A 24,287-nucleotide genomic window follows, 5' to 3' on the forward strand; every position below is an offset into this window, starting at 1 on the left:
CCCCCCTATGCTCTTTCCCCAGGGTAATTTCATGTAACATGACAAACAAGGGGAAAATCCCGTGACCCTGCATTTATCCTACTTTCCTGGTGGAATATAACACCAAAAAGCAGACACACAGAAGAAAAAGCCAGTCACTCATGTCAAAAAGGGTTTCACTAACTGGAAGATGGATACCTTGGGGTCCCAGGAAGCAGGACTATCTTGAAAGGAGAAAGATAAAAAGGAAGAAAGCTGAGTCTTCCTTGTTTTGGGTACAAAACCACCAAGTAATTCTCCTCAGTGCTGGTCTGAGAGAGCAGAGAGAACACTGCAAATCATGACACAGCTCTCCAAAACACCATTTGGTTCAGACTGACTGCATTAGTCCCCCAAATCTGTAATAATTTTAAACACACAGATGAACATAAATGCTTAAACAACCTTATGCCCCTTCTGCTTATCTATGTTATGGTCTTTTATTGAAATTAGATGTTATCTATTTGCTTTTAGCAGATAAGGCAATGAAAAGTAAGTAAGACATGATGCCCCATGTCACTAAAATGATGAACACATTTACCAGTCTCCAAGGAAATGTCTTCATTCAACTGTATGAAAATTAAAAAAAAATTAAAAAAAAAAAACCCAAGAGAGGCAGCTAATACTGCACCCAAGATGAATTTACATGCTTTTCTTTCTTGCCTTCCTCTGCTTTTTTTTCCCTCCTTTGGAATGTATTTAATTACTTTTAAAAACAAGGAAGGAAGAAAATGGAAGTAGCAGTCACATCAGAAGGGGAAAAAAAAAACCCCAGCTGATCAAAAACAACAAGCAAACAGCAAAACAAAACAAGCTACCATTTAGGTATAGCATGTAAGATTCCTTTGTTTTCCAACCCAGAACATTCTGTTCTGAGGTTTGAGTTCCTCCTGTGGTGCTCCCTGCAAAACTATTCCAAGTGGCTTCAGTAACCAAGAATTTCACACAGGAAAAAGGAAGAAAGTTCTAGTGTTTAAGGCACATGACGTACAGGCAATCTGGGCCCAGCTGTGTCACAAAATTCACATTGCAAACTCCAGCAGACAACCTGCTCTCAACACATGACTCATCTGTAGCTACCAGGAGGCCTTCAATAAAACCAGAAACTCAGTACCAAATTCCCCACTGGATTTTTTACAGCTGGTCACAGTGTGGAAGTGAAATGCTCCCAGTGTCAGGCAAGAGTGGAGAGCTTTTCTTTCTGCCCTGCACCTGCAGGGGTGAGTGACTGCACATGGGCAGGCAGACTGTGCAGAATCACACCAAGACATAATTGTAATTTCTCATGTATTAAACCTACCAGCCAACCCAACCACCTACTACCCACCCACGAAGTGGAAGCCAAAAGTGCTCAAGAATAAAAAGAAAAGTAACAGAAAAAACCCCAGGTTATTTGTTCTGGAGCTGTTTCAAAGGTAGGATTTGGATGGCAGAGTAAGCACATTATTGCTTAAAATAAACCTACCAATGAGAAACAAAACTGGACATCACTGAAGAATTAAAAATGCACCCCCAAAAAAATCAATTAGACAATTAAAAATAAATCTAGATTTTTCTTTTTGCACATCAGATGAGGAGAAGCTTCTGCAAACAGTATATTCATATAGGATAAAGAGCACAGTCTTTGCAGGCTGCATGACAGCTTCTTTTATTTGTATGTGAAGCATGATGCCACTCAAGTGTGAGTCACTCTAATCACTAAAGTTCCTCACGAAGCAACATGACAAACTGTTCTCCCAGGGGCACTGATTCAAAGCCCATTTTCTGAATTTCAGGATTATCAGAGACTAAAGAAAGCTGAATTTTCTGAGCAGGAGTCAGCAGAAAGAGGCCTGTGGTATCTTACTAATTTATAGACAGGGCAAAAAAAGAGCAATAATGATTCACCAGTCTGTTAGTCATAAATTCTCTCTGCATTTCATTCGCTGCTAATTCCAAACTCAAAAACAGGGAAAAAAGGAAAGAAGGAAAGAAAGAATACCACGTCCAAAACCCCACACATTCTTCTACCTGTGCTCCCCTGGCATTCTTTCAGAAACTAAAGTTCACAGCTAGATTTTGAAGGAGGAGTCTGTCCTCCAGCTTTAATGATGATGACAGAAATGGTTCTTGTAAAATTTTGTTTTTACAGGAAAATCAAGTTCCCTTCATCCATTCACCCAGCACACAATGCCTGTGTATTGCAGGACAGTGCCAGACACAAGCTCTGCTTCCCTAAACCATGAGGTTGTGTGGCAAACTTTGGGATTTTTTAACAGATTTAGTAAAAAAACCCCAAAATTATAGGAAAAAAACCTGCAAAATGTGATTCCTAAACATCAGGAGTAGTTCCAGTATTTTAAAGACTTGTCATATTTGAGCTATTTTTGGGTTTGGGATGCTCATTTTGGTCTTCTTGTGGGAGGAGGAACCACTAATTTGTCGTTCCTTCCACTGTCTGCCAAACCTTGAATGAAACACTGGTCACCTTTCCTTGGCTGTGATACTATTAAAAACAAATTTAAAATCTTCTTTCTTTTTTGTTTTAAGAACCTGGTCACCCTACTAGTAATGTAATTTTCCCACCTTCAGACACATTCAGTTTATGGTCAATAAAACCTCTATTAAGCTCTTTCAACACCCTATAAAGCTGATTTACTGTTGAAACAGAAAGCCAACAAACAACACATACTCATGCATTTCAAGCACTGAGTAATGTGACATGAGAAAATTGCTTAATTTCTGGAAGATTACAACAGTTTTACCCAGCTATTGAAACCAAACAACAGAAAATCCCAAACTCCAAAACTAAGTACATTCTTTAAATAAACAGAAGTCACATCGAAGTATCTTTGAAAAACACAAGAGAACCTTTGTACTGTGCCAAAGGGTACAAGCAAAATAAGCAGATTTCTGCCTAAGCCAGGAAAGGCCTTGTTCCCTTGTTTAATTATTACCTTTTGTGCCTTTCCTCAACAAGCAGAGGTAGCTTTCAAGCTACCTTTGAAACATTAATTTCTTCTTCCCAAGGTGGCACTAAATTCCTTCTATGATAGGCATCTTACAACCTTTTGAAAGCTGCATGAAGTTCAACCGAGTAAGAGACTGATCTCTGTTCCAAAAATTAGTAGTTTACTAATAGAGCTGTACCTGTAGATACTAGAAAAATACCTCAACTTTTGCCTTCTTTTTTCTCAGTCAGGAGCAACTTTTGCTCTTTTCCAAGATGTTAAAGTCAGAATTTGCTCCCAGATTATTTTCTGAAGACACCTGTAGATTTTCTCTATCTAGAGTAACTCTCCTCTCAAACAACCTGCCACCAAGACAGCAGATGTGTCTCCAGGGATCCAAAAATAGCAAGTCACTTGGAGCTCCTTTACGGATGAAAGGTATTGCTAAAATAAATATAAATTTCAGCTTTCTTTTAAGAAATAAAGTCCTCTAGCACTGTGAGTATTAGGAAGTCTGAATGTCTTAGGTGAGTGCATTGCATTCAGGCTTAGAGCTTCAATAAAAATACACCCAAATGTATTAACACCCTTCTTCCCACCAAGATGAAATTTTGGGATACTTGAGAGCCATCTGGCTGGACACATAGAGAGGAAACATTGGGTCTACCTCAGTATTCTTTTGATGTTTGGGTTGGTAATGGGACTATGACTCTCACAGGGCATAACTCACTGAAAACATGTGAAGACTCCCTTAGGAGTCTGGCTGTGTAAATGGCTGTATTTGTGTTATTTCACTATCTGAGTTAATTAGATTACTGCCTAACAAAAGAAAGCCATTCTGAAGGGCAGAAGAGGACATTACTACATCCATTGTATCAATGCCCTACTCCCATATCCAGGCTTCTGAGAGACTTGAATCAAAACATGAACATTACATTTCCATCCTGTATCGTGAAAATGTGAGTGAAAAGATGAAACCAATGTCCTCTCCACTGTCATGGGTGAGTGCTGAGTGAGTTCAGTGACTGTGGAGTAGTATCTGTAAAATTTTACCTGTGTGGTTTGAAAACTGGACAGAGTTCACCGTATCAACTTCAAATCCCAAAACCTGTAACAGAACACAGGAATATTTCTTTACTAACACAGCTTCGTTAATACGTTACCCATATCCCAAAACACAGGGAAGAACTCCTTGCTTCCCAGTGCATACTTCAAAATCTTGGGAGCTGAGTCAACAAACATGCAACATAAACAAACAGCCCAGTGCTCTACTACAGCAATGAACAGGGAACAAAAGTGCCGCTGGCAACAGCACCAGAAAAACAGCTCTGGATCCTCAGGCTGGAGTTCATCTGGGGATAAGGACACAGAGGCTGGTCCAGCAGCAGGCACTGAAACCTTCAAGAAAGCCTTGGCTGGCCTTTCTTGGCAAGAAAAGAAGTACAAGGTACTAAATTAATGCACAATATGGAGGGATGATGCTGTTGGCATTCCAGAAAAACGATTTTTCTAAAAGAAGAACAGAAGGATCTTAAAAGGGATCAATATTACAAGCCTGACTTGGATGTCACAATCAGTTTCTTTACAACTAAAAGAGAACAGAAAGAAATCACAGAGAATTAATTTGGGGTATGATTGGGCAATAAAGGGGAGAAAAAAACACAGGATAAAAAGAGCCTAAAGCATGCTCCAAAAGCCACCTGCTACATTGCATTACCAGCAATCCAAACACTGAAATATCCGATAATTTGCTAGTGCAATCAACATATATTCTTGTGCCCAAAAATATATAAATACTATCAAAATAAGAGCATCCAAGCAGGAGACAACTAATGAGGATTTTTAACCTGACAATACCTGTTTAATACACACAGGCATTGGTAGTCAAGCCATTTTTAGACATTTTTATGTGTCACACACGGAATTCTAATGCAAAAGTGACATTAACAGTCTGACGCCGAGTCTTTGTTTCCACATCCAGCTTGCTCTGGGTAAGAAATCTCCTCAAAAGAAGAGCTGCTATGTATGGCTCAGTGAGTCATACTGGGAGATAACAGGAATGATGCACCACTGTGTATGATCCTCTTTCAGGCAATTTGCTGGGAGGGGGGAGTGAGGGAACAAAGCTTTTCCAGTCACGTTTTCCAGTGAGACTCACGCCTCTCCCTTTTTCGTCGTGAAGGCAACTCCTTCGCATAGATTAAAAACCTTTTGGGTGTCTGGTGCCAGACATTAGGCTTTCCCTGTGCCTGTACTTTCCCTATGATAAGCCCTTTATTCCAATACCTGGCTACAAGATGGAGCTACGTGCTGTGACAGGTCGTTCCTTCTGCCTGCAGGCGCTACACTTCCGTTGTTTCACAGCTCACATCCACACAGATCTTCGTAGAATAAATCTCTTTTTTCAATATTTAGTAAAGGTTTCTGTTCCTTCCTCACCAGAAAGCAAAGTAATTTCGCATCAGTGGTACACAGAATGGTGGGTTAGTTACCTTAACCTGACCAGGTTCAAATTAAGCTCAGCACGTACACTCCCCCCAGGTTCTTATTTCACCTTGGTGGATTTTATTTTAAAGACCCAGGAACTGAACAGTTGAGAACATGACAACACTGTTATGACCTTAACCTTCATGTCTGGATATGCTCTTCAAGGAAATGAATGGGAATATAGCCTCTAACCAGACTGTCACCCCAAAATGAATTCCCCTCCCTGCAATGAACAGACCGAAGTTGTTATTTCCTTAAAGTATCTTGGCAACAATTGTGAATTAATCCATTTCTCTGCAACATTCAGATCACGTCTCTCCAACTACTTAACCCCTGAGACTACAGAACACACTTACTGTGATTTACTGACTAATCAGGTTTACTCTCAGTGCTTTAGGGAAGGAGAGCACGCACAGCTGCTGCAGGGAAGGCAGCTCTACAACACAGGGCAGCACTGTCCCAGATGATGGCCACCAAAAAGAGCAGCCCTTCTTTAGTGTCCTCCCCACCATTAGTTATCATTTGATTTCTCAACCAGGTTTTCCACAGAATTAGGGATTTTTGGTTTGTTTTGGCCAGTTAATCTGCTTCAACCAAAAGATGGAAAAGTACAAGGGAAGCCAACTCTCTTGGAGACAGCCAGGTTAACTTCGCTGTACACTGGGTAAAACAGTAAATAAAATGCTTTGGAGAGCGGATGAAAAACCACAGACAGCGCAAATTCTGCAAGGGACCTTGGTATTCTGACTTTTTTCATCAAAACAAGCTAAAAAAAGCCTTTCAAGGTCTCCATAACAATCATTTACTGCTGTTAGTCTAGTCTGTCACAGTTTCTAAATTTGCTCTAAAGTTTTGTTTTGAATTAACATGTATGACTGAAGTCTAACACACCTAATTTTGAAACCTGATTCAACCCTCAAAATAACGGTTACTCCAATGCATTTCCTTTTATAAAGGTTAGTAGTAGAATAATCAAAAAGAATGCTAAAGTCATGTTAAGCCAGGTTGTGTACATTTCCAAGGCAAACTGCATTGAAAAGTCCCATGGAATTTAGTCACCAGAAGACGACTTGAAAACAGGACTGAGGTCCAAAAAGCAGCTTTTCACAGCAGTCACGTCTTCTAGGGCTACAGAAAAAACTGTGTCTCTATTTTGGTTTGCATAGTTCATTTTAATAATCTGATCATTCATGGCAGATAAGGAAGTGGTGTTTCCTTCCTCCAACCAACAGTTAAAAACCAGTGTTAGTGACTGTCATCCTTCACATCTAAAGGATGCCAGAGGCAGTTTCTGAGGCACTGAATGATGGACACTTTTCTTGCTTACAAGGGGAGCTGTGTTCAAAAGAAGTCTTGTTAAACCTTTTTGATACATATTCATACTTTCAATTTCTTGGGCAAAGCCAACTAAAAGCACTGATTTTGAGAGGGTTTTTTTAATTCATTAAGAATTTCTACTCAAACCAGAGGTTAAATAAATCTTAAGTGAAAGTTAACTAATCAGAAATACATTATTTTTGTATGTACAGACCTAGAAAACTGCGATCAGAGCAAATGAATTGAATCAGATAAACCATACCAAAAAAGACTCAATCTCTCCCATTTGCACACAAAAGTAGCAACTATGACCTGAAAATACGTATTTAGTACAATATCAACAATTTTTCTACTGTCATAAACCAGCAAGAATCAACCTTTTCTTCAGAAAACTATCAGAAAGTAAAAATTCAAAACAGGACTAAACTCAGTATATAAAATTTCTTGCTTGTGTACACACATTTGTGTTCCTTGTACCTCTGTGTAAATAAACTGAGGGACTCACCCCACTTGGATTTTGCCTGTGGCAGAACAAGAGCCTTCAGATCATATTTGATCAGCATCAGGACTGAGCGTACTAAGAAATGCACTTCAATGTTTAATTTTTGCTTCTCTATACCAGCTTTACTCCATACCTCTGCTACCTCCCCTGCCCCTCACAGCAAGGGTCCTGTGGTGATATTGCTGCCCCTGGTTTTAGAAATGTAGGTGACATCAGACACTGCAAGTGTCCAAGGGCTCCAGCTGCCAGGGACACACATCCCCTACACTGCCACCATCCTCTGATTTGGATCATCTGCTGTCCTACAGACCCTCCAGGAGAGAACAATTCCAAGTTTCCATGCTCTGCTGTCATGCTGTGTAAGCATCATTTGCCCACAGAACTGGAAATCTTGGGCAAATCTAAACCCAGAGCCAGTTTGGGTAAGGATGATAAGCGCTCTTCAAAGGAAAAAGATGACTGAGTCCATCCTAAATCTCTCAGCCCACAGTCTAAGCACATGTCAAATGTTGTTCATCTTAAGACCCAAACCATAGTTGCCTGGATCACATCATTCAGTGATATTTGCAATTGAAATCTCAGAGGAAAATGGGCAAATTTAATATATTTTCTAAGTATCTTCAAGCAAAGGAGGCAGAACTGTTACACTTCTAAAATTAAATCACGAAACATTAAAACTGGAGGAGTTCTGCGTTTGGAAGGCACAGCTGGCAGATCTGAGAGACACATTTCAGAAAAATATTTGCAAGATTAAATCCAAGTATGCACACCAGAGCAGAATGCATTAGAAGAAACAGCCAGCATGAAGCACATTATGCATGACACCAACTTCAGCTGAGTTCTTCATCACAGGTAATCGAAGGAAAGGGACAAATGTCAATTCAGTTCTTCCTCCAAGAGCTTTCCCAGCCTTGCAAATAGAAAGTGAGACCTGGGCAGGGACGTGGTCTAGAGAACCATCCAAATGCACCTCTTCAAAATAGCAAATATTCAAGGGAAAAATCAGCACACAAGAAAGGAAGAGACTTCAAAATACATGGACAACCTCTAAAGGTGTTGGCTCTTTTGGAAAAGAGGATGGACAGCCTAGTTTTCCTAAAAGCAGAGAAGTAATTTAAACTTATATCCAGCCATGAAGCCACAAATAAAAATTCAAGAAATGGGTCTCCAACAGGACTAAAATTTTACAAGAGACACCAGTTGTTTCACTGGTAGAGCAACCTAAAGGTCTAGACAGACAGAAAATGTCTTGAGTTGGGTAAGTTACATAAACAGCTGGATCTCAGTTAGGGTTCACCTCTAACCATGCAATCCTTTGGACTGTGCTACTGCATTAATTTAACCTTTGTTTAAAATTTACAGTCTTCCCCTTCCTTCCAGAAAATATTTCAACCACGCATACACTGAAACATGTTACTTCTTCACCACAACAAACCAGTGCCTAAAATTGTTAGAAATCAAATATTAAAATCATACATTCCAGAGGAGAGCCTCAGTTGTTACGTAAAGGGGAGGTCGAAAAACAAGAAGAAAACCATTTCACAGTATGGAAAATTGTGAGTGTAGCAACAGAGAAATGAGCAGGAAGATTTTGAAGCAAATGCAACATCTGAAATTCTGTTTTAATGATTGCCAACCTTTATGTTTATATTTGTGTAATCTACATAATGTACCAATGGTCTGGAGACAAATAAAAGTACTCATTTCTACCTCCTAATCCTATTTGGTATCTGATTATTAACACCTCTAGAGTCAGAAAACTGTTAACTTCAAAGATCAGCTCTGCCTCAGAGTAAATATTAATATAAATTCTCATTTAATAATTTTATTTACTCTCAGAAATGTGAAAAGCTGTTACTGAACTGCTTCTGTTTAAAATTTGTATTGCAGCTTTACTATGCTCCCTCAAGAGAAAGAAGTATATTTTCAAAAGTGTCACTTTGTAGTACTCAAGAAATTCTCCTTTTTTTGTTGTTTGTATGCAGTTTGGGGAGGAAAAAAGAAGGTGGGTTTTTTTAAAAAGAAGTGTCTTATATCTTCTAAGTGTGTGAGAACAACTGTCACTTGAATTACACAAGCTTCTGAACTGAACTATGTTTTAGTGGTTTCCAGGGTACTAAACATTAGAAACAACAACAACAAAAAAAATCCCAATTTCCAGCGCATGATATGTACATATTCAGAGAAAGGGGGCTCAGAGGGGGCTGAGATGCTGTGGGATTGCCATCCTTGGAGGTTTTCAAGACCCAAGGAGGGCGAAACCCTTGAGCAGCCTGGGCTGAACTTAGTGCTGCCCAAGCTTTGAGCCAGAGGCTCCTGAGGTCCCTTCCAGCCTGGGTCATTCCATCATCCAGTGACACAATTACATACAAAAACCTCAGCTTTATCCATTGTGGAACTCCATGTGTAAAATCACACAAAATATCACCAGCGGCTCCCCATCCTAAAGTTCTGGTTCTAAGGATAAAGCCCAGGGGTACTCTGTGTTTACACTATTAACTACGCCAGCTTTGACAGTAAAGATAATATATCCTTTGCTGTTAAATGGCCAGTGGACCAATTTAACTAGAATGCTTTAGTTTGTACTTAATTTAAACAACCTTAGAGAACAATGACCTAGTTCTGCAAGAATGAAATTCAATTAAAACCACCTCTCTACTCTGCAACATGACCGGTATATATTGCCCTCTTAGGGCACTGGCTTTGTGCCTCCAGTGGCATTTCATTTTAAGGTTTGAAATTAAAACCACAAAGCAGTAATGCAGCTCACGTTAGAGGAAAAATCTGGAATGAGGAAAAGGCAGAGGGAAAAATAAACAGAACAGGGTAAGAAGAGAAAAACCCCAAAGTCTGTATAAAACCAGACTGTGTAGACCTGTGTATGTGTTTCTTCCATAGTATTTATGTTCCTGATATATGTTCATAGGTTGCTATCTATACTTCGTGGAATAAAGCCAAGACCTCCATCCAAACTCTCCAGCTCCTTCAAAGTTCTTAATTTTGGAAAACATTAACTTTACCATACCAGAACATATCAAAACCAATTTTCTCAGATGAGTCCCCAAACCAAACAGTTTCTAAACCACAAATCCAGGAAAGTATCAGTAGCTGAAGTTGTAAATCAAGCTCAGCTGTCATTCATACAAATTCTTTTATTGTGAACACAAGGCACCTTGGGTTTTTTTAATGATCTGAGCTACAAATTTGACACCAGTAAAAATCTCACAACTCTAAAAGATGAGTTTATCTCTAAGGGAAAGTTTGATAGGAAAATGGCACAGAAAAATGGTTAAAAAGTAAGAAGGAAGAAGGTTCTGCTAACCAGGAGAAGAAAACCTTTGGCTTTCATGCATCCAGTTCTCCTCAAAACAAATGCAGCCTTATATTCTAACACTTAACTTCCTTGCACCTCAGCTCTTCTGCTTCATAGCAAGATACTTTTTTTGCAAGTAAAACTTTTATGGAAAAAGGACGACTCTTTTTCTAATTAATATTCAAATGATGAAACATCCTAGCCAGGCATGTCCTGTCCTTTGTGCCAACAAATGGTAACAGACTGATGAGTTAGAGCAAAGTAGGAGTAAATACTAAAAAAAGCAACAATTATAACACACATCATCAAATGAATCAAAACCACCCAGATCTCTCAGCCTGTGCTTGTAAGAGAGTTGATCCAATCCTCTAATCATCACACCATGAAGTTGTGTCTAATTTTTAAAAAATAATGGCAGCACATGACAAGCCATGGGGCTCCACAGAAAGAAAAAAAAAGTCCTCAGCTTCAAAAGCCTGTCAAACTTTCCAAGCACTGGGGAGTACTTTGATTTATATCATTTAAGGCACCCAGCAGCATTTCAAAAAACAAGTGAATATTTAAGAGCAAATCCTGCATCTCAAATATGTACAAACACAGAAAATACAAATATTCCCCCCTGCCCTGATAGTTTTATTAACACCCTGTGAGGTTTATCTCAACTGTGGCATCAGTCAAAGGACAAATTTTTATAGCACAAAGACGTACGTAAACCATGGGGGTTACCAAGACTAACTACACACAATTTAGGAGGAATTTTCAAAAAATCTTGTGATAAGGCTCCAAATTGCTGACTTTTAGCAGAGCATGGGTACAATCCACAAACTGAATTAGCCAGGAACGCCTGTCTTTGTGTAAAAAAAATTACTGTATCACATAAACCAAATCCATTCTATTCCTCCAACTTTATGTATATATATATATATATATAAAAGCCAAGCTTAATTGAAAGACATTAACAGAATTAATTTCACTACCACAGTTAAAATTACTCTGTCAAATGAGGTAATAGAGGTTTGGGGTGTTTTTTGCCAAGTAATGGCAGCAATACTTTCCAATAAGAAAGCCTCTGTGTCAGGCCATGAATTGCTCTATGTATCCATTGTATTACAAGCTGTTTGCAATAATGTCCTACAGTTTGGAACTTCACCTCACACAGCCATCACTGCAGTTCCAAAGAACATCACTGCTCCACTGTATTCCTCTGGAGATGGCAGAGAAACATGTTTTAAAAGGCTGCATTTCTCTAATCAAACTAACTTGGAATGGAGGAAGAATTTCCCAGTTGCAGCTTGTGCCTCTCACTGTGTGCCAGCTCTTTCACTTAATTGCATCTCCTTCCATTTGCTGCTGAACCAAAAAAACATACAGAAAAGTGCAGAAAAGTAAAAACACTAGTTCAGTTTGAGAAATAGGAACTTGGGAAAAAGAAAAGGCAAGTCCTGACAATTAGTGTAGCAGGAATAATTGCTGGCGTGGGCTGATAAACTGAATTGAAACTGCTATTGACTAACCCAATCTATTTTTCCTCTGAGCTTTTAATAAGGCACACCAAATATCTAAAGAGAACTCTGTACATATAATTAAGCTGTATTTTAACGCAGCATTTGACAAGGCACTGCAAAGAAAAATCACTAAGATACTGGGGATATTGTGCCAGGATAAAAATACTAGAGCAAATAAACTGGGGACAGGGATGCTGGACATGTTATTGGTGATTTATTAACAGACCACTTCAAATTGTGAGGTTACAAACAGACTATTACAAAACAGACAGTAAAAATATACACCAGATGACCTTGAGAAAATGTAAGAAAGACATTAAACTATTAGAGAGCATCCAAAGGAGGGCTATGAGGATTATGAAGGATCAGGAGGGGAAGCCTTATGAGGAGCTGGGGTTGTTCAGCCTGGAGGAGACTGAGGGGAGACCTCAGTGCAGTCACAAGTTCCTCATGAGGGGCAGAGGAGGGGCAGGCACTGATCTCCTCTCTGTGGTGACAGTGACAAGACCTGAGGGAATGGCCTGAAGCTGTGTCAGTGGAGGTTTAGGTTGGATATCAGGAAAAGGTTCTTCCCCCAAAGTGTGGTTGGGCACTGGAACAGGGCTTCCTTCTTGAATGACACTCCTTTTTTTTACCACTGATCAACTGCATACCAATTTTCAGGATTTGTAAGTTGACTTCAGCATTGGACACCACAGAGGACATTGTAAAGACTGGAGCAGAAAACAAATCCTCTCTCTTCTGCCAGAGCAGACTACAATTTTTGTCACAGTGCTCTGGCAAAATTGGTACTCACTGAGAATTTGCTGATGGGCTGATCTAGCTGTAATATCATGACCATCTGAATAGAAAAGACTAGAACAGCCTGAGACTGCAGTGAATCTGTTTTCAAATAATTTATTGATTTTTCTGAAAAGGCTTGCAATGGAAGTACTTACCTGAATCATAATTAGGCCAAATTCAAGATTTACCAGTAATGCCTTAAAGATGCTTTTCCAAATAAGCTTTGGAGACACAGGAATACTTCAGAGCAAATACAACCAGGTCACTAATTTTTCTTTGCACCTGGACAGACTGATTGACATGCACTACTAACTGTTCAATGCAGGATACTCAGATCACACAAAACATATGCCTTTATCAAAATTCCCTCTCAGGCATTATGTCCAGCACAAAGAAATTTCTTGTCCTACATCATGACCATTTTTCCATAGGCTACTCAACAAACAGCCTCTTGTGCCTGCAAGACACACACTCAGCACTACTCCCTGCATCACAACAGATCAGGATCCAGATGCCTGCAGGGTCAAAAGATTTGTGGTAGAGCTGCTCTATTGACCTTCCTATGGGCAGGAGGCCATTCCTGCCATCTGGAGTAGTATTAAGTGATGGATCTGCAAGACATCCATTTTTAAAGGTTAAGGCCAGTGAAAAACAAGAAAAAACTTGTTTCTGCTGCTGTTTTCCTGTTCGTTCTTCCCACTAAAGGACGAACATAAAAATAGCAGAACGACGTGGTGCTGTGGGTGTCTGCCTGCCTTCCAACCAAGAAACAAATTCCACCTGACGCTGTTTACTGTTAGGTACCAGTGACTTCGGATGCTGATTTCAGACGGAGAAGTAGGTTCACTGCAGATTTCAGATTTATCATCTTCATGCTGCTTCCTTCTACACTTGGATGTAATTTGACAAAAACACCATACTGTCACTGCAAACTCCTGCCAGCTGGAATCCTGCAGTGCTACACGAGAAAGTTTGCAAACACTGAGGAGAGGCAGACACAGACAGCAGCAACAGGTTCAACAGGCGTGGAAATTATCTCTTTTATTTTAGTGAATGAAATGGGGGGGGGAGGATCCCACAGCACATTCTTTTCCTCTGATTTTTACTTTATTTTTAGTCCTGCTGTTCATATTTTGGCTAGCCAGGTCCCTAACCACTAGTCCATCAGCAAGGTGTGGGCAAGCACATTTTGTACATCTAAGGTGGAGTTACCCTACAAGAGAGAAATTTGTTTTATCCAGCACAGGCTTTATGTGGACTTCTTAGGCAGACTGTGAATGGATCCCACTCTCCCACCACAGGTTTAGATGTTCAATTGCATGGTAAGAGATACTTGGAGAAACAGAACAGGAAACAGCTCCCTGAAGGAGGTGCCACAGTATGTGAACATCAGACCAAGGCCACACATGGGAAGAATGAAGCTTCTGGAGGACGGATGTCTCCCCCCTTCCTTCAGAATTAGCAGATATCTTAGGGAAGAGTACTCTGAAAAATGTTTCCTTCAGCAGATGCCAGGTGCAGGAGCCTGGGGCTTGCTCCTGCCCTGGCACTTCAGCTATGCCAAAAGAGCTGTCTGTGGGGCTATGTTAGGGAACTGAATCAGGATATTGGCTCTCAAAATAAACACTCACTCTCTTCTCTTCCATTTTTGCCAAGTCATTTATAACCTGGATGGCTTCTCAGAGCAGTTTACCACATGGCCTCACAAAATGACTTTCCTTGGAGCACTGAAGTGGACACAAAATAGTGCAGGTGGAAGGACCAGCTGGCAGGGGTAAGGCCAGAGCAAGTGCTTCTCAATCTGGCTTCTCTACTGAAACCAGCAGATTTCAGTACCCTACACGACAGGTGACAATATAAAACTTCTCAAATTTAAACACTAGCTTGCCCTGTATTTGTTTGGTTGTGGTATGAATGGGCAGAGGCACAATGTTACTTCCATTATCTCCAGTGAGAACAAAACAGCTGGGTTTTAAAAAAACTTTTGTTTTCATTTTTGTTAAATGCTCAGAGTTGTGTTGATAATTTCTCACAGATAGTGTGGTGCTCACCCCTGTGAGACAGGGGCTGTATCCTGCCAGAAAAATGAGAGTAACACAGAGAAGACAGATGGAAAAAGACTTTCCTTCACTGTAACCTTGTTCAATAGTACTCATCACCCAAAACAAATGTCATAAAATACATGAAGATACACAGATTTATAAAATATACATATATTTAATTTGTTTAGATTTAGGCCAGATTTTACTAAATACATGACCATAAGCTCCAGTGTACAATTCTGCAAATCAGTATTGAATTTTGAGAATTTGCCAATGATTTTTTTCTGTTGTAACTTACTTTGTTTTTCTTTCCCCTTAGAGAAGGTGGAGACAGAATTACCATATAGAGCAGCTATGATAAATGTGGCAAAATTCAGGAAGAAAACAAATAATTTAGTATTAACAATAAAGGGAATATGAAAGTATGGCTTTATTGGCTAGTGATCTACCAAATGAAGCAAGAGAAAAAATGTTGTTGTATTCTGATATTGTGGGACAGACCAGCACTGCACTTCCTTGGATGTTTTCAATGCATACTGTTCTTGAAGGCTGTCATGGATTCCTCCCTTCAGCTTATTAATGTCACTGATAGCTGTGCCATCCTTGCAGGAGATTTCCACACAGTTCCTCTTCTGAGAGGTAAAACATGACTGGACCCCGCAGTGGGGAGAAGGGGAATAGTTGTGGCCAGACTGGAAGAGTTCTGCAGGTCAGGAAAACCATTTACTGCTGGTTTTGGGACCCACTGCATCCACAGATCAGAAAGCAGCTCTCCAGCTTTTGTTTTGCCACAGGGGAGAGACTTTCCATTTTCCAGTGTGTGCTCTAGCACCTCCTCAATCCCACACATCCAGCTGGCACGAGGTGTTTGCATTCCCAAGACAGCAAAGTTAAATCACCATGCAAGGATTTCTACTCAGCCCAAACTATGCCATATGCTTAAAATTTACAAAGGATGACAGAGGGTGAAGAGAAGTTTGTTTTGTTTTTAAATGAACCACAGAAGAGGTTCTGGTATCTCAGTTTGCTCTCCTGCTCTATGGATAATTGTTCCAGATGTTAAGGGAACTGGAGCTCAGAGGTGTCACGGATGAATTAACATGAACAAATACGAGTCCTGAACAAAGGCTTGAAAAATTTCAGGTAGTTCAGCACAGTAGTATTTTTTTAGCTATGATAAGTCACCTCACTGCTGCCAAGCCACAAGATGATGAACTAGTCTGGCTTCTCCTGGGGCTCATATTATCTATCAGCACAGACCTCCTTGGCATGTTTCAAACATTATGCTCATCATATACATATTTTTTCTCCTCTGTATATATTACTGTGCAGCTGCACACTCTACTGCATATAGTAATTTCAGAAGAATGGACATTTTATGTCCCAGGACTAATGTCCAGCTCCTCACATTAACCTTGCCTCACCAACTCCAGCCTGTTTTCCATACAACACGAGCAACTGAAGTGGAACTTCCATTTGCATTCATTCAGACTAAAGAAGCTGAAAATACCTGCCTGGTATGTGTTCAGTCAGCCATGGATAATGCTGTATCCCTTATCTAAAATGACTAAATATGCTTTTCAAGGAAAAGTGACCATCATTTTTTGGATATAAATAGAAAAAGTGAATAGTAAAAGACAACAGTTTACTTAAAGGGACATTTTAGAGATCTATCAGTGACTTTTTATGTCCCCCGTTTTTCTCAGGTGTACCTTTGTACAATTCACATATATACAATTAAAAATTTGTTTTATTATTTCAAACTATACTTTTGTTTTTAATACATTTCCATACATTTTAACATGGAATTAACTTTAACTTGAAGCCCTTTTTCTCTCCCCAGAAACCTGATCACTATTCACTGTTATCTGTCCCTGTTTGTTTATACACAGAAATATATGCTCTCAACTGTTTCATCCAGAGCAGAAATATGACATCAACTACTGGAAGAATTAAAAAAACCCTCTAAGACTTACAGACAGAAACTAAGGCCATTCCTAATACAAAAATGCCCTAAGCAAGTAAACACTTGCTACTGAGTCTCTGAGTACATTATATTCCCCACACAAACAGTGCAAATCCACCTCTAGGCAAGGCTTTCCAGTCTTTTAATAAGATTTGCAATTTCTTGACAACTCAATTTTTCTTCCAAAGACAGTGGGTGAATCAGGGTAAAGTATTTTTGCTTCCTCTCAAGTCAAATATTTGCATGTACTGTAGACACCAAATGGGATCCTCCTCATCTTTTCCTTTTGCTGTGTTGAGATAGATGAAAAGATTACATTTATGTCAAAAATTATTTGTTCACTACACATCACTACACACACTCCAGGGTAACTACTGTATCAAATACCAGTATATGCACCTGCACCATTCAAACTTTCACAATTTACTATGAAGAAGTCAGCAAATTATCATAATCATCAATCATTCTAAATATTTATAATCATATTTTTTAAAAACTTAAAATGCCAACTGGTCAACTGGCCCAGTACACACATTGCACAATAACTTTTAATGCATTTTATACTGCTTTTTGCAGCTTTACAACTGTGTTATACAATCAGCCTGTGTGAACATCCCTCGGCATTTCTGTATTTTCATGACAAAGACTTATTTAACAAGCTGCCACTATTGAGTGACTTGTAGGAACAGCTAGGAATCCCACAGTCACACAGACCTGACCTTGGATGAGGATGGTTCAGTCAGTCCCACTCTCTGTTCATCAGAGGCTCTGCACAGCCATTCAGAGTCCACAGCACATCTGCAGCCCCAGCTGCATTTCCTTTAGGCAGGGTGAAGCGACTCTAATTTTTTGAGCTGATTATTTTGCATTAGTAGCTGAAAAGATTCCATTAGGAGTTCGAAAAGCAAATGGAGGTCTCTTTGTTTAGAGTTGTGCACAAACATAAACTCCTGCTGTTAAGTAAAAGCGAGATCTCAGTAGCCTCAGTCTGGTCTATATCAAAGTTTAAGAGCTGAAAGTGACACACACACCCCTTGTTGTTGTTGTTGTCTTTTGATTATGATCTACTTTCTTGTCCCTCCCAGTCCTGTCCAACTCGCCTTCCCTCCCAGCTTACCATGCAGGTGGAAAGTCCCTCTCCTACAATCTTCTGAGAGGTTCAAAGTTCTCTCAGTGCACCTGAGCTGAGTTCATCTGGACAAGCACTTCTGGAAAGGTCTGCTAAAGCTTCTCCCTAGAAATCCAGACTGCCAGGTGGGGAACCACCTTGTTTGGACTTTTTGGATTACAAGTCTTTTTCAGGGCCTCGCCTTGTGCAAGGTATTCACCAGACTTTTGCAGCTATGTGTGCTGACATCCACATAAGAAGCAAATGCTCTTTACACAGCTTTGAACAAGCCTTCTCAGAGGGGTTGTGAATTTTTTTATGTCTTGGGTTGTTTTTTTAAATTCATTCAGCCCTTATCTACCTTTCTTAAAAGAACAAAGGCAAGGGGAAAAAGCATGCTTCCACAAACTTCATTTGAAGTATGATTCTAGAGCAATAATTATTGTTTCAGATATGCAATTTAGGACAATCTTTGGGTATTACAAAGACCAAATGCATTCTTTCATCTTTGTATTTATTATTTGTTTAAGGTTTAGGTTTGCTCAGCCTTTGATCTGTAACAAAAACAAGGGCTACACAGAACATTTCTTATTGTTACTCTGTAAAGACTTTCGATTGATTCATCCTTGTTCTGACTCATACTATTAACACAATCGCAGAGTTAGAAAAAGAGTCATCTTAAACAAGAGATGCACTTTATCTTTCTACATAATACTAAATCCATTTGGCTATACTTTTCAACAAAATGAAGAAAAAGAAGTCTTAAACTTTTTTGCTAAGGCACTAGATAATTAGCAAAGATCTACTGATACCGGTTTTGGTCTTAGCATATACTGGACAAAGCAGTTCAAGACCGACCCTAAATATCAAAGAAATTACCATCTGTGCTGCCCAAAGTTGTTTTCCCATCCTTTCTGCAATTAAGAAGGAGCTAAAAATGTAGACTTACTGTTTTCTTTCCAGAGGAGAATTACCGAGAACTAGTCTGAGAATCACCAGTCCTTCTTAATACCTGGACAACTATTTCCATTTAGCAGGGGGAAAAAAAGTTAAAAAGAAAATAAAGTAATTTAACAGATTTCAAAAGGCCATTTTATCCTGTACTGTAGAGACTGTTTATGGTGTGTTCTACAGTTCAGGACAGACAATTTCGTTCTCCAGATCCAAATGATTAATGGTATTTGTCTAAGCTTTTAGCTACGTCTTCAAGGTAAGCAGCTATAAAAGGAAGTCAGGAATTAAATACTCAAAACAGAGGCACAAGTTTCTCAAATTCTACGAGTTCTCAAATTCTAAGGAAAAAACCATGTATGATAAAAGTGTCATGATGAAAACATACGTTTTTATTTTATATCATAAAAACTATGACAAATGTTAGTCAACATCAGAAACATTTAGAAACTTAGAAACATATTTTTGTGTTTTAATATAAATTATCTGACTGACAGTGGCAACTCCTCAAGTTAATGTACACCCTACTGCTCTTCCTCTCTTAAATGCTGGACAGTCCTGAACCACTTCTGATACTAAAAGCTCAGAACATACAACTGTGGAATAACTTAACAGTATTTTAAAAGTAATTCACAAGTACCTTCAGAACTTTTTAAAGAGGTACTAAGACCATGCAAGTAAAAACTATTTAAACTCTTGACAAGGCAGAATTCAAAGCAGTGCTGAGGGCAGTTCACTTTCTGGCAAATCCAGGTGCACATTTCCTCTATGACCGTATTAGTTAATCTAGACTGTCTAATTACTTAAATGTATTTTAACCTGAAATGGTGTAAAGAGTTCTAACATTTCTCACTTAGCTCTATTACTTCCATTACTATAACTGCTCTAATATATGGTACAACTCTGTTTTGCTGTGTTTGCCATATAGAAAGCACTTACCACACACTCCACAAAGGAAGTTTTTCCACATACCTTATCTACATTTTAAATACTTTAGCTTTTACTTTAGTGGAAGCCTGACAAAATGCAACCAACTGGTTAAAAAAAGACCTTAAAGAATTCTGTGCAGATTGCTGGCTATTGATAATAATGTCATAGATTTCCACCAAAGATTGGGTTATGCAAGTATGAGTGATTTTCAGAGAAGTCTGCAAAGAGCAGGTGAAACCACGGCTGGTTTTCTACTTGGATGCTGCTGTCCAAATGCAGATTCCTGAACTGTTGTGTCAGGATTTCAGCCCATCAGACCTCACAAGCACACGGACACATTTATCTACATACACCCTGCCCTGCAAACTAAAAACTGAGGAGCTCCGAAGGGAGCGTCACTTAACTGGTTCAGAAAACTAAACCAAGAAAAAGAGAATGGGAAATAAAAGCATGCCAGAGTTGCACCCATCCTCAAGAACAGATACAGGTATCATTTTTATCCCTATATAAAAACAGTAACAGAGAAAGACCCAGGTTTTTAATTCTCTTCCTTCTTTCAAGAAAACAAAGAAAAGCCAAGTTTCACTTGCTGGCACCTTGCCCCATCTGATGTCCAAGTAAAACAAGCGTTTAGATAATTTTCCAGCAAGCACAATATCACTAAGGGCTGCCTCCATAGGATTTGCAAGTGCAGCCTGTAATGGCAGTTTGGCTGCTCTCCAAGTAAATTTCTTTTCCTCCCACCCCAGAAACTTCTTGCTATACTATACACTGAGGAGCACTATACAGCATGAGTGTGACAGCCTCCTAAACACAACCCAGTAACAGCATCAACAGGACTTTTTAAACTCCAGTAGTATCTTATACTGTCATAGCCAAGGAACTAAAGACACTTTCCAGGAGCCCATCTGCCAGGGTTACACAGCTCATGTGTCAGACAGGTTGAGGTACAAAAGAGTAAAGAGAACCTTTGACAGAGAATTTAAATGGAGAGAGAGAACAGTTTAAGAGACTGGAGATTTCTGGAATAAGTATTACTGTGTGCTCTTTTGCAACACAAAAATTGAAAGGGGAAGTAAAATTGCGAGATCATTTTGTTAAGAAAGGAGGGACAGGGGGCCTGCAGCTCATGACCTTTCTGGCTTGGAGCTCTACATACTCGTATTTTCCTACAATACTCAGATTACATACCTACATCACCCTTTCACCATACATTAATTTTCAAGACACTTGGTTACATTATAACTGGATGGTGATAGGGGGGTGTGACACTGCTTGTTGCAGGCTGGATCTCACTTGCATCATTTATCACAGTACATCACCTCTCCTGTTAGCCAAATGAGTTGCACCATCGTTCGGTAAGCATACACCAAGATAACCACTGTCACAACACACCATGTTCTGGTAATGAGGTTCTTAGAGCGCTCCATACAGACTCGCGTTGCGTCAAGGCACAAAGACCTCTTGATGGGGAGGCCCTAGATTAGCCTTTGGGGATACAGACCCTTCCCAAGAGCCAATAGTGTGATGTGCAAAGTCTCACCAGCGGAGACATCCAAGCAAACAACTCTGAAGGCAGCACATGACAGCCGTGAAGGCCAAGATCCAATTACACCCTCGAGTCCCGGGCCATGTCAGGAGCTTCTCTGGCCCTGCCATGCACAGTCATTAAGTGGCCCTTACACCCCACTACGACTTCCCCAGACCCTCCGGGGTGCGGGATCACCCAGCCCCACCGACCCCGAGGGCAGGCGGGGCTTAGCTGGGTGCCAGCACAAGGCCACCGGTGCCCCGAGTCCCCGGCACGGGACACTGCGATGACCCTGCCTTAAGCGGCAGGAGCCCCGGCTGGATGCGCCTGTCGGCGGCAGCGGAGCCGCCCTCATCCCGGAGCCGGCGCAGGCAGCGCAGTGCCGAGCAAACCCACCAGCAGCACCCCCGGCTCCCCCTCCCCTGCCGAGCCCGCTCGCCGTGCCACAGCCCCAGAAGGAACTGCGTTAACGGGAGCGGCGCGGAGCCGGCGGGAGGCGCAGCCGCAGCGGCCGCGGGGTGCGCGGAGCCTCGGGACGGGCACTGCCGCCGGCACCGGGGCGCCGGGGAGGGTGCCCGTGCGGGCATCTCCCCGCCGTGCCCTGACCTTACCTCGGCTTGGCAGGGGCCGCCCGGGCGCCGGAGCCCGCCGGGCAGCGCTGCCGTCACACCGCCCGCCCGGCTCCCCGCGCCGCCCCGCAGGGAAGAGCGGAGGAGGAGGAGGAGGAAGAGGAGCAGGTCCGCGCCCGCTCACCTGCAGGGGGAAGGTGGCCGCCTTGTTGCCCACGTAGCCGCGGACGACGTGGCTCTGGATGGAGAGCACCCGGCACTCCGGCTCCATGGCTGCGCTGCCCGCGCGCCTGCCCGCGCCGGGCCGAGGTGGCGGCGCCGGGAGCAGGAGCGGGGGGCGGAGCGCGGCCGGCGTGACGCGCTCGCCCTGCCCGCCTGTCACACACCCCCCGCGGCAGGGAGGCAGGCAGGGAGGCGGGCACCGGCCGGCTCCGGATGGCCGCCCGCTGCCGCGCCCGCTGCCCGGGGCGGTGTGCGGGACGGAGGGGACACGGCTCCCACGCACCCGCGGCAGCCCCGGCGCGGCCCCCCCGCGCCCCCGCCCTCCCACACCCACCGGCGTCACGCGGTCACGCGCCCCAGCGGCCGCCCCGCCCGCCCGCGCCCGGCGGAGCCGCCGGCAGCGAGAGCCGGCCCCGGCACCGGCCCCGGCCCGCAGCGCCCCGGAGCTCGGGCACGGCGGGAGCGGCGGGAGCCGAGTGCGCCTCGGCCCGGCACTGCGGGGATCACAGCCCCGGTCAGGCTGGAAGGGACCACAGTGCGGCACCGGGTCCAGCCTCCCTGCTCCAGCAGGGCCATCCCAGAGCACGTGGCACAGGATTGTGTCCGGATGACTCTGGAATATGTCCGGTGAGGGACATTCCAGACCCTCTCTGGACAATCTGTTCAGTGCTCGGTCACTGCACAGTGAAGTTCTTCCTCATGTTCAGGTGGAACTTCTGCCCGTCAGTTTCTTCCCCTTGCCTTCTGTCCCCTTGCTGGGCATCACCAAGCAGAGCCTGGCCCATCCTCTGACAGCCCCCTTTTAGATACTTATACGCATTAATGAGGTCCCCTCTCAGTCATCTGTTCTCAAGGCTGAACAGGCCCAGCTCCCTCAGCCTTTCCTCTTAAGAGAGATGCTTTGATCCCTCACTCGTTCTCATTGCCCTCTGCTGGACCTGCTCCGGGAGCTCCACGTCTCTCCTGTCCTGAGGAGCCCGTAACTGGACACAGTAAAGGAGCATTTTCTACCTGAAAAGAGGTTGTAGTGAGGTGGGGGCCAGTCTCTTCTGCCCATGTCTACAGTGAGAAGACTAGAGGGAATGGCCTTTAGCTGAGGCAGAGGAGATTCAGGTTTTTTGCAGTTCTAGGGTGCTCAGACATTGGTTGCCCAGGGAAGTGGTGGAGTTACCATCCCTGCAGATGTTTAAGAGACATCTGGATCTGACACTGGGTGACATGGTTCAGTGGTTTAGGGGTTACAGTGGTAGTGTGGGGTGGACAAATGATGCTCCCCTGTACCATACCATGAGCCACCCACAGCTGCCCACATCTTGCTGGCAAGCCAGGAATGGGACAACCATCCCACTTGTGCAACGTTTCTCCTTCCTCAAGTGTTCAGAAAGCCCTGTGGAGCCACAGATGCCACAGGCAGCCCCACAAGCAGCAACGCCTGGTGGTGGCATGCTGGCCCAAGCTGTGGGTGCCCTGACAGAGCACCACCCTCGCAGCTAGGTTCTGAAGTGAGTGCAATTGTGTGTTATTGACCCAAAAGAAAAAAACCCTTCAGAGAGCTGCCAAAGAGTAAAAGAAGATGTATGCGTTGGCTGGCAAGTGCTACAATACATCAAGACTCTGCTGTGATGGAGCTGGGTGATGTGTTTGGGAATTTCATCTTCCTCTGGCCATTTGTCACTATTGACTGTCACAGGTTCAATCACAGCTCACAACAAGAAAGGGCACCTGATGCCTCGTGTTCTTCTCCGTGGATAGTTTTGAATCGACTCTTGAAATAGTGTGATTATTTCTTAGCAAGGTGAAAGAGTATTTTCCTCATCATAAGTAATCTGTTGGAAAATGAGGAAACATACTGTTCTCTTTTCAGCTGTCACTCTGGTTAAAAAACTTAGGGCTTATTCTAGGCTGGCCTTACTACTAACTTGCTTCAGCCCTTCAATACATATTTTTTTGAATTGCAGAAATCAGTGCATCTCCATGGAGAGCTAGAGCAATGAATGATCTCTATCACGTATGCTCCGCTCCTCCAATTTAGAGGACAGTGGTTGGAATACAGATTTTTTTTTTCCTTTTCCCTGCTTTTCATCCTTTCCTCTGCAATAGTGCTTATTGCACA

The 24,287-nt window shown here is 42.2% G+C and overlaps 1 protein-coding gene across 1 annotated transcript in view; it reads right to left on the minus strand.

Moving 5' to 3' along the window:
* The window catches only part of PDXK (pyridoxal kinase), a 45,526-nt gene extending 23,211 nt beyond the window's left edge, over positions 1 to 22,315 (minus strand). The window contains exons 1-2 of the mRNA XM_032101009.1: positions 22,137 to 22,315; positions 4,002 to 4,056 (exon numbers count right to left, since the gene is read on the minus strand). Coding sequence (XP_031956900.1) covers positions 4,002 to 4,056; positions 22,137 to 22,223 — 142 coding nt within the window. The 5' untranslated portion in view covers positions 22,224 to 22,315. The remainder of the gene's footprint in view (positions 1 to 4,001; positions 4,057 to 22,136) is intronic.
* Positions 22,316 to 24,287: the final 1,972 nt, after the last annotated feature.

This window comes from Corvus moneduloides, chromosome 2, assembly GCF_009650955.1.
Source record: "Corvus moneduloides isolate bCorMon1 chromosome 2, bCorMon1.pri, whole genome shotgun sequence".
Classification (NCBI taxonomy): Eukaryota; Metazoa; Chordata; class Aves; order Passeriformes; family Corvidae; genus Corvus; species Corvus moneduloides.